The sequence below is a fragment of the Equus quagga genome, chromosome 15, assembly GCF_021613505.1.
Source record: "Equus quagga isolate Etosha38 chromosome 15, UCLA_HA_Equagga_1.0, whole genome shotgun sequence".
NCBI lineage: Eukaryota > Metazoa > Chordata > Mammalia > Perissodactyla > Equidae > Equus > Equus quagga.
In genome coordinates this window covers 85,832,702-85,850,835 of record NC_060281.1, presented here as the reverse complement: position 1 = coordinate 85,850,835, position 18,134 = coordinate 85,832,702, and the positions used below count along the sequence as shown (strand labels likewise).

At 58.5% G+C, this 18,134-nt stretch overlaps 1 protein-coding gene across 11 annotated transcripts in view; it reads right to left on the bottom strand.

Moving 5' to 3' along the window:
• EMID1 (EMI domain containing 1) overlaps positions 1-18,128 on the bottom strand; it is a 49,765-nt gene extending 31,637 nt beyond the window's left edge. For 9 of the 11 annotated variants that reach the window (XR_006885463.1, XM_046641297.1, XM_046641296.1 and 6 more), the window contains exons 1-6: positions 17,990-18,128; positions 10,827-10,940; positions 10,594-10,697; positions 3,067-3,150; positions 1,859-1,920; positions 188-308 (exon numbers count right to left, since the gene is read on the bottom strand). Coding sequence is in view for 10 of the 11 variants with exons in the window: in XM_046641297.1 (XP_046497253.1) it covers positions 188-308; positions 1,859-1,920; positions 3,067-3,150; positions 10,594-10,697; positions 10,827-10,940; positions 17,990-18,090 (586 nt within the window). In the remaining variant the exon portion in view is untranslated. The remainder of the gene's footprint in view (positions 1-187; positions 309-1,858; positions 1,921-3,066; positions 3,151-10,593; positions 10,698-10,826; positions 10,941-17,989) is intronic. The other 2 variants (XM_046641298.1, XM_046641302.1) reach the window with 2 other exon arrangements.
• Positions 18,129-18,134: the final 6 nt, after the last annotated feature.

Here is an 18,134-nt window from a genome sequence, read left to right as displayed (position 1 = left end):
TGCTGGGCCTCCCAGGACACCACCGCTCAGGGGCCCCTGGAGACCATCCCTTCAGGCCCACTGGAGAGCTGGGAACACCGGGGCCCACAGCAGGTCAAGCTGGGAGCCAGCAGCAGGTTGAGGATGGGACTCTCACCCCCCCCGACTCATTCCTACGTGGGAATGGACTCCCCACTGACCCACTCACCTTGGAGGCCTCCATCCCCAGGGCTGCCCTGGGCAGCTGGGGAGCCCCAGAGCGGGGCCAGGTCCTTGGGGGAAGCTGCGGTTGGGGATATTGCCTGCTCCATGACAGTCAGCACCGCTACCTGTGGAGGAAGAAGATAGGGATGGGGTGGGTACCAGGGTCTCACCAGGGACAGGCCAGCCGGGGCCTCCAGTATGGGGGGCAGGAGGCCCATGCAGCCAGCAAAAGCCAGCTCGGAGTGGAGATCCAGGCTCACAAGGGCCCAGAACTTCATCAGACATGACTGTGGTTTTCAAACTGCACAGTTCATCACATTCATTGTAGAAAAGTCATTACACACCATCACTACCACCCAAGTTGAGGTCTGTGACTGTTGCCATGTTTGCTGCGTCATGCGTTTTTTTCCCTACGCTTACCTGCATAAATGATATGAAACTTCGCTTGGCCTGCTAACGCACCACAGGCTGGAAGGACTTTTACTAAATTTGGAGGAATGTTTGGGAGGGTCTGACATGACACAGAGGCCCCGAGGTGTATAAAACCACTTTTGGACCCAGTGTTGGGGAGACTCTGAAAGGCCCCCTGAGCCACTGACTGAGGATGAAAGAGAGGACAGAATGCCACTGACCAGGGGGTGCGGGATCGTGTGGGCCTGTCCAGAGAAAAGCTGAAACTCTTGGGCAGCCCCGGAACTGAGACCCACTCTCCAGATCCAACTGCCCCTCATGCCGGCTTCTCCTGGGAGGGAGCTTGGGGAGCAGTGTGGGGTTCCTGGGGTTCCTGGGCCTCATAACAGGTTCTAGCACATGCTGTTCAGAAGTTTGGCTTTTCCACTTGCTACACCACGAGGATCTTTTCACATTAGAAGATGGAGGTGTTGTTAATGGCGTCTACCATTCCACAGAGCCACGCTCCCTAATTATGCAACCACCCCTTCTGTCGTCTGGTTTTCAAATTTTCCTGTTAATAGTTAACACTTTGGTAAACATCTTCGCATCTAAGCTTCTTAAGATAAATTCCCAGAGAAGGGAACGATGGAGGAAAGGATATGCAGACGAAGTGTATACACCTCTACATGTGTTTAGAAAATCTGGAAGAAAAGATGCTTAAATCTCGACATTCGTGCTCTCTGGGGGCACAGGCAACTCCCGCGAATGGCTTTTTGGTAGGTTTTTCATGGTTTCTGAATATTTCCTGTTTCTAAATTTAGAATGTCTTACTTTTTAATGGTTAAAAACTTTTTATCTTGAAATAATTTGAGATGCGCAATAGATGTTTTGCCTTTGAAACTGGGAAGATAATATTACGGCAGGAAAGACAAAGGGTGAAGGTGACAGGGCACGGAGGGGACCCAGCTACGGACTCCGGGGGTGCCTATGACTGTCTGGCTGGGATGGGGATGGGGACGCACAGGGGGAGCTTCACGGGCCTCCTGGAGGAAGAGCAGGCCAGGCTGGCTGACTGAGCAGGCTTCCTGGGGAAGGGCATTGGACGGGGGGCTGAAAAAGTTGGATGGGAACCAACAGAAGGGTGGTGCACGCCTGGCAGGGAAGTCAGCTGCCCGTGGGTATCGAAGCTCGGCTCAGAGCTGCACTGTGGGGACGCTGAGTGGGCTGGATGTGGGGTGCCAAGAGGGGGTGGGGGGAGACAAGAGGGCTGCTGCTCACCCACCTTGGCCTCCAGCACCTTCAGCCGCTCAGTCAGCTCCGACACTTTGCTGCAGTTGAGGCAACCTGTGGGGAGGGAGGCGGCTGGGGCTGGGGCCAGGGGTCCCAGGTTTCCCTTGGAACCTCTCAGCCCCTGGGGGCAGGATGGAGGGAGGGGAAAGACACCTGATGACTCCAACCCATTAGACAGCCCAGCTCAAGGAAAGGGTAGGTCCAGACCCCAGGGCATGTGGGTCCAGGGTGGGCCATGCCCTGTGGGTTTCCCTTGGCTCCAGAGCCTCTAGAGTGGACCGTTTCTCCCATAGCAGGACCAGGGACCCGACTTGTGCAGCCTCTGCAGCCAAAATGACTCCCTTCCAGGAAACCAGGGCAGGAAATCCTGCCGCTTCCCACCTGGGTGGGGCTGGCCTGGGCCTGCCGACTTTGGGGACTGACACACCACAGATGGACTGGGCTGGCCTCAGAGGTATCACCCGCTGACCCTCCCTCCAGAACCACCATCCAGCTCCTCCAGCCTCCCCACGATACTCCTAAATTATTCATCACAGTTCCTGTGCTTATGGAACCGCCTGGCTGCCAGGCACCTCCGGGCCAAGCGCTTTACAAGCTCGTCTTTCCAGTCCTCACCACGATGCTGCTACATGTTAGGACGAGTGTCATCCCCGTTCACACCTGAGGACGCTGAGCCCAGAGCAAGGGTGGAGAGAGTGCTTGACAAGCACAGAGCCTGGGGTCGAGTCCCAGTGCTGCCCCTTCCTCGCTGTGCGGCCTCAGGAAGGCACGTCCCCCCTCTGACCCTCAGTTTCCTCCTCTTTAAAATGGGGACAATGATGCCTTCCTGGGGGTGGGGAACAGCTGTGAGGTTTAAACAAGCTGATGATGGAAAACACCTGGCCAGGCGCCTCGCACACTGCAGACGCTCAGAAAAGCACAGTTTAAAGAAAAAGAGGAAACTGGGGACTCAGACCCCCGTCTGCAAGAGTTTGGGCGTCACGGGTCTCGCGGTGCCTGGGTTCAGGTCAGACTCCCCTCTGGGGCCTTTCCTGTCCCCCTGGCAGTTTTCTTTCCAGCCTGTGGGGAGCAAGGGCAGGGTGCTATCCCTGACCCTCTACTGCTGGACCCAGCTGGCTTTTAGGACAATCACAACATTGCCTGTGCCCCCTCCACCTCCCCTAGCCCAAGGGAACTCCCAGCAGCTGCCCCAGGACCCACCTGAGAAGGCTGTGGGCCGAAGTGCCATCCGCCTCATGGCGCTGCCCGACCAGCCAGGCTCCACGAAGCCAGAGAAGCCTGCAACTAAGGGACAGTGGGGGTGAGAGTCCTGCTGGCCCGCGCCATCCCTGTTTTGTCAGACCCCCTCGCCTGCCACTGCAGCCCCAGCAGGGCTCCCTACTCCATTCAGGGCAGAGAGAGACAGAGGCCCAGAGAGGTGGGGCAGTTTACCTGGGTCACACAGCATGAACTGGGCTGATATGGAACAAGGCTGCCAACTTGATGGGGCTGGCAATGGATGGGGGCTATGAGTGAGGCTGGGGGCTTCCCCTATGACCCCAGCAAACTGCATGGGTTAAGAACTTAGAGCTAACAGATGCGAGGTCGGGTCCCAGCCCTGCCACTTGCTGACCTGTGTGACTTGTCCTCTCTGGACCCGCCTATTTTCCCACCTGTAAAATGGGATCATAAGGCCTCTACATCTCCCAGGCTGGTGTGAGGCTTGAGGACGGCGATGTGTACAAAGGGCCTACTGTGCACACACAGGGCCTGACACACAGTAGGTACTCAGTGAACGGCAGCTGCAACATCACTGTCCACCCTCTCCCTGCCCCACTCGGTAAGAAGATGCCGAAGTGGATCCAGCGCTGGTTTTAAATGAAAACCAGAGGGCGGCTGGCTGCCTGGGAGGGCAAGGGGGACCCGTTCCAGGAACCCACCCCTGCCGCCACCCCTCCAAGGAGCAGGCCGCCCTGGCTGGTCTGGCTTTGGGGGCCTGGTTTTCTCCACAGCTGGAGGGATGGGCTGGACAAGCCAGGGGCAGCGGGGCACAGCTGGAGGGGCTCTGGAGCCAGCAGTGGCAACTGCCCCCTCAACCCCCCCAGGCCTGCCTTTTAAGGCCAAGAAGTATTGTCTGGGGGGAGACAAGACCCAAATAAGGCGCGGGCCTGGCAGCTCAGAGCCAGGCTGCGGGTTGGTGCAGGGAGTGAGAGGCGCCGGGAACTCAAACCAGACGGGTCCCTCTGGCCGGGCCCCCAGCACGCAGGCTGCCAGACCCTGCTCCAGGTCCCACCACGGGGCCTTCGCTGGGGCCAGGCCTGTGACTTGCCCTGGCACAGGGGGTAAATCTCTCCCAGGATGGAGGAAGGTGGGTTGGCAGCCCAGGGCTGGGGCAGGGGTCAGGGGCCCTGTGGGCAGGGGGATGCCACAGTGAGCCGTGCCCAGTGCTAAGCGCTTTAGATAGCCCAGCTCAATCCTACAAGGTAGGTAATAATAACGATCCTATATACTGGCTTAGCACTTATGCTGGGCCTGGCACCTTCTAAGTACTTTACATACACAGTCTTAACTCATTATCCTCACAAATCCTGTGAGTATACCTGGGAGTGGGTGCTAGTATCATCTCCACTTTACAGATGGGGAAACTGAGGCACAGAGCAGCTGGGGATCACCACTTCTCTGTCCCCTGTACTCAGATAAATGGACAACTGACTATGAATATTTCCCCTTGGGGGAAAACAAGGCAGAGAGGTGAAGTGACTGCCCCTCGGGTCGTCCACCTTAAGGCTGGAGACTGGATTTGAACCCCGGTTGGTCTAACTCCAGGGCCCGATCTCCTCTTTCTTGGGCCACTTGGCACCTCGAGTTGGCCCCCAAGCTCACTGGGTAGAGGCAGGGAGGCCCTTCCTGCTGGCTCCTGAGAAGAACAGCCTCGCCAAGCCCTCCTCACCTCTTTGCTCCCACAGGAAGATGGAAAAGATCATTTTATTACTCTTTTTAGGAAGTCACCCAAAAGAAGTGGCCGGCCCTCCAACCCCGTGGAAGTTGTGGTTTTCTCCAGGATGAAGCATCTCAGCATTCGGCTGAGCATCTGCCCTGCCACCTGCCCCACCATCCTGCTATCGTTCCCTTTTTTTCTACAGCACTTTCCACCCTCTAACACGTCATCTTCTGCGCCAGTTTCCCAGTCTCCTGTTGGTCGTCCATCCCCCTGGTTGGATCACAAGCCCCATCAGGGCAAGGACCTCATCTGTTTTGCACACGGTCTGGAAAAGTGCCCGGCGCGCAGTAGGGCCTCAGGGGCCTCCATGACCTTTTGTTGGTGAGTGCATGAATCACTGGCTGAAAATGAATTTAAAGTAAGCAAACAGAAGGAAAGGCAAAACAATGCGGACGGCAGACACAACAGTCTTGAAAATGAGCATCAACGTTCTAATGTCGCACTAGGGTGTCCTTGAGTTATGAATCTGTGAACTTGTGGTTGAAAATCCTTCTTCAGCTGATTTGCTTTTGGACATTTCACTGGGGAGCCAGAGAAACTAGAAAAACTAATGAAAACATGGCCTGACCAGCAGCACAGACGTAACTGGCTCAAAGTAACTGCAAGTTAAAATTTTAAAAAAAGAAAAAAGTTTAAAGAAATAACAAAACTGTCAAAAAACCCAGAAAAGCTTGGCTCTGGATTTAGGATCACAAAAATTATCCCTCAAACTCTCCTAAATTCTGATAAATGGACAGAAATACTTTAATGGACACACCAGGTTGTAAAATGGACCTACACCACACAGCATTCCAGTAGGCAAAAAGCCACGGGTTAGGGGAGGTCTCCTGTAGGACAAAACTGTCATGTCCCTCCCACTGGGCTTGGGCCAGGGTCCCTGGAGCAGGCCCCAGTAGGCTGAGAGCCCCCTTCACCCGAGCCTGGCGGTTTGGCCTGAAGGGGCCCCTCCCCAGCCCTGACCTCGCCCTCCCAGGAGCTCCAAACTCATCCCACGACCACGAACCCAGCTCCACTCTGGGATCCTGACTGTGGGCCACTTCCCACCACCTGGGAGGTCCCCGCCAGCCCTACACACACACACACACACACACACACACACACACAGACACTGCCTCCCTACCCAACCCCCACAGCAGCTGCTCCCATGTCACCTCCTCCAGGAATCCTTCCTAGACAGACTAGGGGACCCACCAAAGCCCCTTGACGCTCTCATCACTCCCTGTTCTGACCTGCACAAGGCCAGTGCCATCTGTAGTTTCTAGCCCTGCGCCCCTTCTCATCAGATCCTCATGAGAACACCGAGGGCCAGAGAGGAGAGGCTGCCTGTCCACATGGGCGGGGGCTGGGAGGGGATTCAAATCCTGCCCTAAGCTGGAAATGGGGGTGTGAGAAGTTGGGGGGGTGTCATTGGGCTCCACTTCTGACTTTCTCTCCAAGGAGAGGTGCCAAGAGAGGGAGTTTCCTCGTTCAAAGCCACCTCCCAGGGCTGCTGGGTCCCGTGACCACAAGCCACAGAGGTGCAGCCTCCCCAGCCCCGGCCCAGGGCTCCTCCTGGGAATGTACTTTGCAAATGTAAATATTTGCTGCTGTTGGCCTGAGCCGGGCTCGAGGTCAGGGCTGTGGCCAGGAGCTCCAAGAATCCTCTGGCAGGCCTCTGAGAAGGCTTGTCTGTGTCTGGCCTGGCCTGCTCTTCGGGTAACATGGGGTTCCCATTCATTTCTGTGCACCCACTTTACACCAGGCCCGTGCCAGGCACTGGAGAGACAAGAGTGGTGATAACAGGCTGGGGGCCACTGCAGCCAGGTGGGGGCACCAAGAAGGTCGCAGGGAGAGGAAACAGCCACTGCCCATGGCACTCTGAATCCGCAAAGTAAAGCACTGGCTTGGCTCTGAAATTGGCATCTGGTTAGAGCTGGAAAGATGTGTGTGGAAGGGCCCAGCCGTGGACGAGAGGCCGAGGGCCCAGGAAGGGCCTGGGCTGGAACCTCGAGTCTGCTCGTAAGCTGTTTTGCTGTGTGACCTTGGGCAAAGTTCTTCCCACGCTGGTTCCCCATCATGGAAGATAAGGGCTGTGGGGGTCTACAGATGGGGAAGGGACATGTGCAATGAGGATAGTGGAGACAGGGAGGGGGAAACAGAGGCAGCCTGGCTCTAGGGGCGCCCCTGAGGAGAAGGCAGCGAGGGAGCCCCCAGCTCGTCCATCTTTCTATCTGGGACAGGCTGGGGCTGAGACTGGCTTCTGCCAGCCTCACGGTGCCCCCACTGCCTGAACTCGCTCCGCCTGGAAGTCCTCAGCCCGCACTCTGCAGAGGGGAGATCCCGGCTCCGGGTCAGACTGAAGTGCTTTGAATTGGGCCGTGACCCAGAGCAAGATCCTCTCCCAGCCTCAGTTTCCACATCTGGACCTTCTGTACCATGACAAGACGGCATGACACAGGTGAGTACAATTCACAGTACCTAGCACGGACAGAGGATGGTGGCAGCTTTCCTTCCTCTTGTCATTGTTACTGCAGGAGGGTCTGAGGCAGGGGGACACTGCAGACCTCAGGCCAGAGCCCTGGGGAGAATTCCAGTCATGATGCTTACTTGCTGTGTGACCCTGTGTGAGACTCACACCTTCTCTGAGCTTCACTTTCACCATCTGGACAGTGGGTCTGATGGGTGAGAGATCTGCCTACAGGGAGCCCCCAGAGGCAGGGTGACATGGTGGCCACAGTGGCTCGGCTCTCAGCAGAAGCCACCAGCCCAGGCTGCTCAGGGCCCATCCCAAGGCCTGGGAGCACAGACAGAAGCTTGGTCAGGCAGATCCCAGTCCTGGCTCTCACGTGTTGAGAGAGCCCAGGCTAGCCTCTTTGCCTCTGCACGCCTCAGTTTCCCATCTGTAAAATGAGGCCCATTCTAGCCCCTTCCTCACAGGTGTCACGAACATCAAGGAGACCATCCTTGCTCATCACAGAGCGAACATTCCCATTTTGCAGACGGGAAAACCAGGGCTAGGAGCCATGAAGTCGTCTGGCCTAGCGGATGTCAAGCCTGCACTTGAGGCCTGTTTGCTGAGCAGCTGACTGAGAAGTGGGGTCTCAGAGGTGGGAGGCAGGGTGGTCCCTGAGAGCCACCACAGAATCCCCAGCACAGGGGGCTGAAGGGGAGGGGAAGACATTTTTCAAGCATCTACTGTGTGCAAGGCGTGAGTCTCTAGTCCTCATAATAAGGTATGAGGTGGGCATTTTTCAATCCCAGGCGGCACAGAGAGAGATGAGGTTCAGAGAGGTGAAGGGACTTGCCCCAGGTCACACAGCAGAGTGCAGCTGATCCAGGGCTGGATTCTGGGATGATGGGTGTTGCCTCTCCTCCTTCAGCTCACCCCAGGCTCCCTGGGCCCTGTCGCCCCTGGTGATGCAGCTCTATGGCCCCAGGGTCACGTCACAGCACTGAGCAGACCACAAGGGCGGTCACTGGCAGGGGAAACAGCTGGGGAGCCTGGCCTAAGCCCGGCTATCAGAGGAAAGGCAGGGCCCGGGATGGGCCGGCAACGTCCCCACGCTTCTCCACCCCTCATTTCCAGGACCCCAACAGAACAGTTTCCAGAATATCCAGGCCTGGGCACCCCTTTGCTCAGCTCCAACCCTGTGGGTGGGGAAAGGCCCTTCTGTCCCATCGGTCATCACATAGTGCCACCATGGGCTGCCACACCATCTGCAGGGTCTTTCCTGCTTCATTTCATCCTGGCAACATCCTGGGAGGCAGACTCTATTATCCCCCATTTCACAGGGGAGGACACCGAGGCTCAGTGTGGGGGCACCCCAGGCTGCTGCAGGCGCACACCACAGCGTGGCACCCTTTAGCGAAGGCGCCCCTCCCTCTGACAGAGCATGAGTCGAGGGCCACTCAAATTGCAGCCTCCCTACCCCCCAGTCCGGTGCCCTTGCACAATGCATGGAGAGTCCCCAGCCCGAGGCCACACAGCTGGTGTGTGGCAGAGCTGGCCTGGCCCATGAAGCCCTGGATACCCCCTGTCCTCAGGCTGGGACCCGAAGGCCCTGCAGAGGGAGGTGGTAGATGTCAGGGTTGGCCTGGCCCAGCCCCTGTCTTGTACCCCCGCCTTGCCGACGGCAGAGCCCCCAGCCCTTATCCTGCCTCTTGGGCACACAGCCTCCAGCTGCTGGACTCAAGGGCATGGGCACTGCCCCACCTGACCTGCTCCCTCACCGGCTCCTGACGGCCCCACAGACCCGGGAAGGTCTGCCCTTGGGAGGGGAGCCAGGGACAGAGTGGCCTTTGTCTGGGCAGGCCCTCCAGGACCAGGTGGCCCCCACACCCTGAGGATTCACCCCTACCCCCTACCAGCTCCTCCACGGCCTCCTTGGCAGCAGCCCCTCCTGGCTGGCTCTCCTCCTGCCCCTGGGGCCCTTCCACCTTCCCCTCTGCCTCCCAGCAGGGAGGGGCGGGTGCTGTTCCTGGTTCCCCTTGTGGCTGCTCCTCCCAGCCTCCCACACCAGCCTTCAATGCTGCCTCTCTGGACGGGACCCCTGCTGGGTGTCAGACGGCTCTCTTCTCCTCTGGGTGTCCCGCTCCTCCCCAGCTGTTTTGGGGACTCCCTCATTCCACATTGAAACCTGTCAGGCCCCCTCCCTGTCCCATTTTGGGGTGGGCTCTGCCCCCACCCCGTGTGACTCTGGGCACATGACCACCTCTCTGGGTCTCTATTGCCCCCTCTGTGAACCGGGGCTACTGTGGGGCCCCAGGGAGGTGAAATGTGTAAATCTCTCAAGAAGCCCCCCTAGGAATGGTGAGTGCTGTCGGCATCACGGTCCCTTGATCCGGAGGCCGTGTTTCACACATTCACGTTTCTGGAATCGGGATACGTCTGGTGACTGATGTTCACAATCCCATGGTGCTTTGGGGGCCTGGAGCGCCTCTCTCCATCGAGGCACTGACAGGCCTGGCTCTCGGCTGGTACTAGGCCGGGCCATCCTCTTCAGGGCCATTCTTCGGAACACAGCCCTTGGTGTCCACAAACCTTCCTCTCACCGGGTTTGGCCAAGCAGTGAGGACGGGAGTGGCCTGGAATGCTCAGCAGAGAGGCAGGTGCCTGAGAGGAGACGGCTCTCGAAGCAACCTGTGTACCAGGCTCCAGGGAGGCCCGGGCTGCCTCCTCTGCACCCCTGCCGGGTCTCGGCCCTGCGCCACCCACGGTGCACACAGAGAAGGGGGTGGGGTAAGAAGAGTCCCTCTGCCTGGGACACGCTCCACACATGTGGCGCCCAGGGAAGTCCTCCCCTCCCTGAGGCCCTGGGCAGAGCCAGGCAGACCGGGGTTCGAATCGTGACTGTCCCTTAGGAGCTGTGTGCCCATCACCTTCCTGAGCCTCAGTTTTCTCACCTGCAGGATGGGTATAACCATCCTGACCTTGCAGACCCCCTGACCTATCTATTACATCAATGTCCTGATGCGTTTTCTCCAGGTTTGGAGGAAAGGCTTGGGATGGTGTGACTGAAGACGTGAGCGACACAGCAGGTATGAAATTCTGCCGGGGGTCCTGAGAGTCCCCCAGGAGGCAGGCAGTCAACACCCACAGGACAGCAGGCACCCACTAGGTCTGAGCCGCAGCTCACCAGCTACTCCATGCAGGGTACCCTAGTGCGCACGGTGCTCTGCACCGCAGTGTCTACCGACTCAGCAAGTTTAGGGTTCCTTCCCATGCAGCCAAGGGGAGGCATCTAGCCTGCACCTTGGGGCAGTCCTACCTTCCTCGCAGCTTGCCCCCGAGTGCCCCGGGCAGCACCTCCACTCGCGGGCGGTCACTGTCTTGTACATCACCTTGTATGTGGGTCTCACCACGGTTCTGTAGCTGAAAGAGAGCCCAGGGGGCTGAGCTCAGACAGGGTCTTCCGCCACCTCTCCCACTGCCAGGGCTTTGCCCACGCTGTGCCTCCACTTGCGATGCCATCAGCTCCCTCTCCACCACGGTCTCACTCACCTGTTCCCTGGGCAGCTCATGGGCCAGGGGCAATTCTGCAGCACTCGCTGAAGGTAGGTGCCATTCTGCACGTGGCACGAGATGGTGCGGGTCACCACGTATGAGCACCAGTTCCTGAAACAGATCCAAAGAGGGGAAGCTCAGGTGCAACGTGCAGCCCCATGCCCGGGACCCCAGGAAGACAGGTTAGGAGGTCTGTGTTCTCTCTAGGAGCCCCGACTCTCCAGGCAGGGAGCCCCTGAGCTCTCAGAGTCCTCTGGGCTCCGGTGGGAGGCTCTGTGCTGCTGTGGCTGGGGAGTGAATTCCACAGCCCCAGCGGGGGCGGCCGTGCCCTCACCCCCTACTGGGGAGGTCTTGGGGAATGAGCTGTTGGGGGGCAAGATGGAAGCAGGGCATCTTCACCAGGGGGCTCCCCTCCTCCTCATTCCTTCTCTCCAACCCTGGCCTGTCGGGTCACCACTGCCTCCTGCCTCCTACCTGGACAACAACAGCGGCCCCTCCATCTTGCCCCTCTGTCTCTCCTTACAGGCAGTGTCATAAAATGGAAACCTGGCCGCATCCTCCCTTGCTCACCCCCAGCCTCAGCCCTCCAGATCTCTGCCTTGACACCTGGATCTCTCGCCTCCAGGCCTTTGCTCATGCTGGGCCCACTGCCCAGAGCACCCTTCCTCCACTTCTCCCCTTGGCACCTCCTACCTTCAAAGCCCGGCTGTGCTGTAACCTCTCCCCTTGTCCTTCTCCACCCCCACCCCCACCTGAGCAGAACTGATGGTTCCCTGCCCTGGATCCGCACCACTTTGTATACCTGTCACGCCGAATTAAGCTGGTGATTCAGTCTGCACTCTCGCTCCCCTGGCACGTGAGGGAGAGGCCCTGTCTCACTTGTCCTCGCGTCCCCTCTGTGTGACAGTCAGGATGCACAATCAATGTCTCAAGCATGGAGGACTGACTTCTCCAGATGCCAACTAATGGTCATAGTGTGCTGCATATATTGAGCACCTACTGTATGCATCTTCTCACGGTGAGCCAGGAGGGCACCCCCCACACACACTTTATAGAGGTGTAAACTGAGTCTCAGAGAGGAGAAGACAGCTGCTCAAGTCACACAGCTGGCTCATGGTGGAGCCAGATTCATACCTACGAAGGTGGATGGCCCAGCCTGGCCCCTGACTCCATTCCAGAGGCCTCAGCTCCCGTCTCCTCCCCATCTCCTGAGCCATGGTCTGTGGCTCTGTGAAGGCCCCAGACTGGGAACCTGCTGACCCTGGGCTCGAGGCCACAAAGGAAAGTCTGGCAGGGTGGGGGGCTCGGGCTCAGAAGGGTCACCTGAAACAGCCCTCCTTTCCCAGCCCAGCAAAAAAATCGTGACCCCGTGCAGGGCTGAGGGCCACTGAGCACCTGGAATGTCCCAGCCATCACAGAGGTGCTGCCACCTCTGAAGTCCAGTCCCCCCAGCTGCTCTCCCACCCCCGCCCCAGAAGGAGAATGTCCTTGGCTGAGACCAGTGGACCAACTCACTGTGCGACTCTGGGGAAGTCCCTGCACAGACTCAGTCCAGGAGGAGACCAGCCTAGCCACAGGCATGGAGGTGGGAGAGCCAGGAGAAGGGATGGCTCTGTTGGCCCAGTGACGTGGCAGCAGCTCAACAGAGCCCTTGGCCAGCCACCCCATGGCAGAGGTGACAGGTGCTTGTTACCGCACTGTCGGGAACAGTGAAAAACTGGGAACAGCCTAAACAGGACCACTAGATATGGGGAACCAGATGCTGTGGCAGAGCCCAAGGTCTCCATGTGTAGAGCACCGGGCCTGGTGAGGAGGAAAAAAGCATGCGTAGACCAATAGAGAATGACTGCATTTCTATTAAAATGAGAAAGGAACAGAAAGCCAAAAGACTATTTATACACGTATGCACAAATATAGCTATATGCGCATAAACTTAGGAAAAATCACATGTTCACATCAATTTGCCATCTCTCGTGGCGGGGAGGAGCTTTCCATCCCCTCTGTCTGCTGCGCTCACAGCAGCCTCCAGTTCTCATGCTTGCTGCCTGCCAGGAGGTGTGCCCCGGGCCCTCCACACACCCAATTATGAGCCACTTTATACATGGGAAGACCGAGGTGCTGGGGTCCAGGACGCACCCTGGGCACCCACGATGTGACACAGTCATGGTTGGAATTCAGGTCCATCTGACCCCAGAGCCTGCAGTCTTAATCTTAGGCTGGAAACGTTTCTCCTAATAAGCAGGTAGGGATTTCATAAGTTTAAAATGATTCATTTCAAAAAGGCCCCCCACCCTTTAGAGCCTCCAGGTCCCTAGAGCTGTGGTTTTAAACTTGTCAGGGTTTTGTTTGGGGGGACATAAGCCCCTTTGGGAAATTGATGTGAGTTGTGGAAAAATGCATAAAACTTGGGGTACAATTTCAGGGGGCTTGGATGTCCCCCTGCAGCCTGTGTGACATCCCCCAGGCTGGCCAAGGGGTTCTGAGAAGGAAGGAAGGAGGGAGGGAGCAATCTCAGCAGAGGACAGTCAGAGCTGTCTGGACACAGGAGGGGGTCCTGGGCATGGAATGAAGACTCCACGCCAGTGTACAGACGCACACACAACACACACCTGCAAATGCACGCGCACACATCAATATGCACACACACCGAGCACACAGGCACAGGCAGACGCACGTGCACATGGACACACTCATATATGCACATGTGCATACAACTCTTGGACACACCTGTGCCCATGTGCACACACAGACCCACAGAAGCACACACATACAGAGGCACTCAAGCACAATCAGACCAAAGCAAATCCGGAAGGACATGAAGCCACACAAATGACCGCCCTCCCTGCACTCGGGTCCACACCTACAGACACACAGCCATGTGCCATTACACACACATGTACACCGCCCCCCACCCCCATGCCCAGCCCCTGACCTGGGCTTGGGGAGGCGGGCCTGTGACTGCCCACAATTGCCTAAGTTGTCCCTCTCTCTACGGTGGGGGCAGGGTGGGGGCTAGAGAAAACTATTTTCTTCTTCTTCCTTAATTAAAATTTCCCCCGCGTGGGTCACTGCCTGGCTCCCTGGTTTCCTGCAAGCTGGAGTTCACCCCCCTGCTTAGGGGACATGGAGCTGGCGGTCAGCTGGACAGAGGGGACACTCAGGCCAGGTGGGGTTCAAGGTCAGCCCCTCAGCCCCTCCACCTGGAGGATCACCAATTACCACGCTCCCCCCCACCTTGGCCTTGAAGCCCCCAGCCCTGCTGCCCCCAGAATTAGCCTGAGCTCTCTGCAGAGTCCTGGCCTGGCCCCACCACCCTCTCGCCTGTCCGTCCACTTTCCAGGGCAGCAGGAGCTCTTTTTAAAGCACAGACCTAAAAAAAGTCACCACTGCTTGCCTGGAGTCTGGAGCCCACGCTGGTTCCCCATCGCCCTGTGAGCTCTGACTGTTCTGTCCTGCATGCTCCCGCCTCTCTTCAAACTTGCTGCCCTCCCTTCCATGTGTCCTGTTCTCTCCCACCTCAGATCTTTGCATATGAGATTCCCTCTGCCTGGAAAGCCCCACCCTCCAGCTCAGGCAAACTCCAATTCATCCTTTAGGTCTCAGTCCTGAGGCCCCAGGTGAGGTCAGGCAGCTCCAGGGGCTCCCTCACCCTCATAATAGCCCATAGCTTTTGCCTCCCAACAGATGCTGGAGGACGGCATTGGCAGGGACCAAGCCAGGATGGGGCTCAGCCTGAGAGCACTCATGGAGGTTTGCTGAATGACTGAACGACTGAGAACTGACAGTGGTCCTGGGCAGAGGAGCCAGGATGCAGTTTCCCAGAGATGGGTGCAGTACTTGGAAGCCCCGCCTCCATCTGGTTGCCCCTGGGGGCTTCCTTTCCCAGGCTGTGGTCTGCGATAAGCTGCCCAAGAAGTCGGTGAGGCTGAGCCACCTCCCGTGGGATGGGGCTAGGGCAGGGGCTGGGAGGAGCAGCACTTCCCTCCTGGGCCTGCCACTTCTGCCCACTCAGCACCTCCTGGGCCCCCAGAGGCCGCCGGAAGGAGAGAAAACAGGCCAGACCAGCTCACCCTGGCACCAGCCGCCCCCACGAGGGCCCCCCCACCTGCCCTCCACTCCCTGCCACAAGGGGCCCAGGGGACTTTGTCTCTGCGGGGCCCAGGGCTGTGATCCGGAACAGTGATAGGGGCTAATTGCAGGAGGCAGCCAAGCGGGCTGGGGGCCAAGGGCCGTTATGAAAAGGAGAGGAAAGAAAAGAGACATATGGGGTGGGGGTGGGGTGACTAGAGCCAGAACCCCCCTCTAGGGGCGAAGTTCCAGTCCTAGCTCTGCTGCTTCCTAACTTGGTGACCTTGGACAAAGCCTGACCCTCTCTGAGCCTCACTTTGTCCATCTGCAAATGGGGACAGCAGAATCTCCTCCAGCGGAGGAGGTTTCACACAACCCACTTAGCACAGTGCTAACTGCTCTTGGCAATTCTTGTTCTTGGACAGTGACATGGGGCCCCTCACCCCAGGGGCTTCCCCGAGGGACACCAGCACACTACATTCCACACGAGGTCATACCCTCGACTGAGGGATGGGAGTTGTCAGGTTCTGCATTTTACAGAAGGGGAAACTGAGGCTCTGAGAGAAATCACCTGCCTGAGTCACCCATGTGGGCACAGAGCTGGGATTTGAGCTCCTGAGAGATGGGCTGAGGAAGAGAATTCTTAGGATTTGCCCAAAGGAAGCCAGTACTGAAGGAGGAAGAGGCCTGGGCCAGGACACCACTGATGGCTTCAACCCTAGAGCCACAGCACTGAGATGGGTCCTTAAACGAAATGGGGATTCAGGCTGGGAGGGACCTTGGAGGGGCAGGAAGCAGCCCCAGCAGGGATTGGGGGGTGGACTGGGGCAGGGGTGAGCCAAGGCAGCTCTGCACAGCCCCCAGGCACCCTGGTTCCAGGGGTCTCAAAGTCTTGCCACATTCCTGGGGCTGGGGGCGGCCCCTTGGATGCCTTCCCGGGCCTCCCCCTCCCCAGGCACAAAGCCTCTTTTCTGACACTGATCCCTCGGCTGCCAAGGGGCGCCTGGGGCGCCGGGCTGGGGGTGGAGAGAGGGCTGATGGGTATGACATCAGGGTATGACATCCCCATGCTGTCTCCAATGATGCTGGGACGGGGCCACAAGGGGACATCCTGGCAGCTGAGGACCACAGATTCCTCCAGCTAGGGATCCCTTCCTCCACCTAATGTTGGTGATACAGGAACCACTGTACATCAGGCCCCATGCCCTTCCCCTGGGGGACTGCCCACCCTCAGAACAGGCCCGTGAGCAGGGGACAAGGGGAGGAAACAGGGAAACGGTGAGGAAACTGAGACCCCGGGCTGTGAAGTTACCTGTCTGAGGTTGCACATCCAGTGGGTGACAGAGCCAAGGCCAGAGCCACTAACTCCTAACCACGACCTGCAAACGTCTCCCAGACCCACAAGCTGACCACCTCTGCTGTGGCTTTGGAAACTGGCTGGCCTGGACTGAGGTGCCACTTTGCCTCTCTAGGTCTCAGTCTTCTTACCTATAAAACGGGAGCAAAAGCACTGCCCAATGGGCTTTTGTGATGCTCAGGCCACTGTGAGCCTTCTGTGAACAGATGGTGTGACAATCCCCAGTGAGCATTAGATATCGGCCCATAGCCACGATCCCGCTCCCACTCAGCAAGTCCTGGGGGCGAGAAGCCCAGGCTCGGGGGCCCTTCCCTGGACTGGCTGGAGGGTAGTCTGGACCTTACGCCCTCTCAACCATCCATCTGAACCCAACAGTGGGAATTCGGAGTTCAGAGTCTCAGTCATCTTAGCACCCGGGATCCTGGGGACTCACATACACACCCTGGGGTCATATCCCCTCTCTAGGCTTCAGCTTCCTCCTCTGTGAAATGGAGACCGTAAAAATGCATGCCTCCCATGGCAGTTGGGAAGATTCTGGAGGCGATGGATACAGGTAAAATGCAGCCCAGGTCAGCCGTGGTGGCTGTAACATCTGCCACTCGCCCGTCCCAGTCTCAGACAACTGCTCTTCTGGCCTCTGATGCCTCGGCCACCTCTGCCCTCCAGTCCTGTCCACGTCACGTGCTCTTGTTAGCCCAGTGGGGCCAAGCTGGCCCCTGACCACTGGGAAAGGGGAATTTCTGAAAAGAATTAAAGAATTGAGGCCGTAGGGGGTGGGGGCCAGGCAGGCCTTTGAATGGGATGAAAAGGCCTGGAGAGGCCTGGCTACTCCGTATTGTCTGCCTCAGACAACCGCAGCTGGCCCTCAAGAGGGGACCCCAGCAGGGATAGAGCCTGCAGCCAGGACACAGGCCGGGGCAGGTTCAAACACTGTCATCAAGGCCAGAAAGACACAGATTCTAATCCCAGCTGTTCTGTTAACGGCCCATGACCCTAGAAGATTATGCTAATTCTCAGGAGCCTCAGTTTGTTCATCTGCTAAATGGGGACAGTGCCCCCTACCTCATTCCTTCCTTGAAGGATTAATGATGACACTGCATATAAAGGGCCCCCTCACTGGTACTAGAAGATGCTCCATAAACAGCAGAAGAGAGAATGTCCCCAGCTCCTGAGAGAGCAGCAGGAAGACGCCAACTCCTTCCCTTATCTGTCCAAAATGCCAGGTCCCTGGGGGCCGACAGTGACCCACGGGCTGCGTGCAAAACTCCACCCCAGCCTTCCTCCGAGGGAAATAAATAGCCAGGGGTACTAAAAAAAGCCAGGAGCAGGACAAGGGGAGAGGGGTCTCCCGAGCGTCGGCTAGGGGGTGTCCCGGGCTTTTCCTAGGTGCAGGGAGGGGGGCCTTTGGGCTAGGGTGACAGAAGTCCTCGGGGGCTTCTCCCTCATTGTGCCCCTCCCTCCTCCTCTGGGGCTCTGGAGGTGAAGTGGTGGGGGATGGAGGAGGTTGTCAGGGGCTGCCGGCTCCAGACACCTGGAGGAGGGGACCCCCTGCCCTGCCGGGAGCCTCTGCCAAATAGCGGGGCGGCCCAGGGTCCCTGCCCCCACCCGGGCTGGCACTGCGGTGGAGGACCGGGTCCCTTTCCCAATCCCGGGCTCGCACGGAGGTTAGGGGTGCCTAGGGTCCCGGCTCCCTACGCGGGGCTGGCAGGACACGGGGGTGGGGGGCAGTCCTTACCTGCGCCCGGAGAACTGGGCTCCCCCGACGCTCCACGCGGCGCTGCCTCCCGGGAGCAGGAGCCCGAGGCAGAGCAGCGCCCAGGCCCGCGGGCCGCCCATGCTGCACCCGGCGCCGTCCTCGGGGCCGCCCCCGGCCCGCCGTG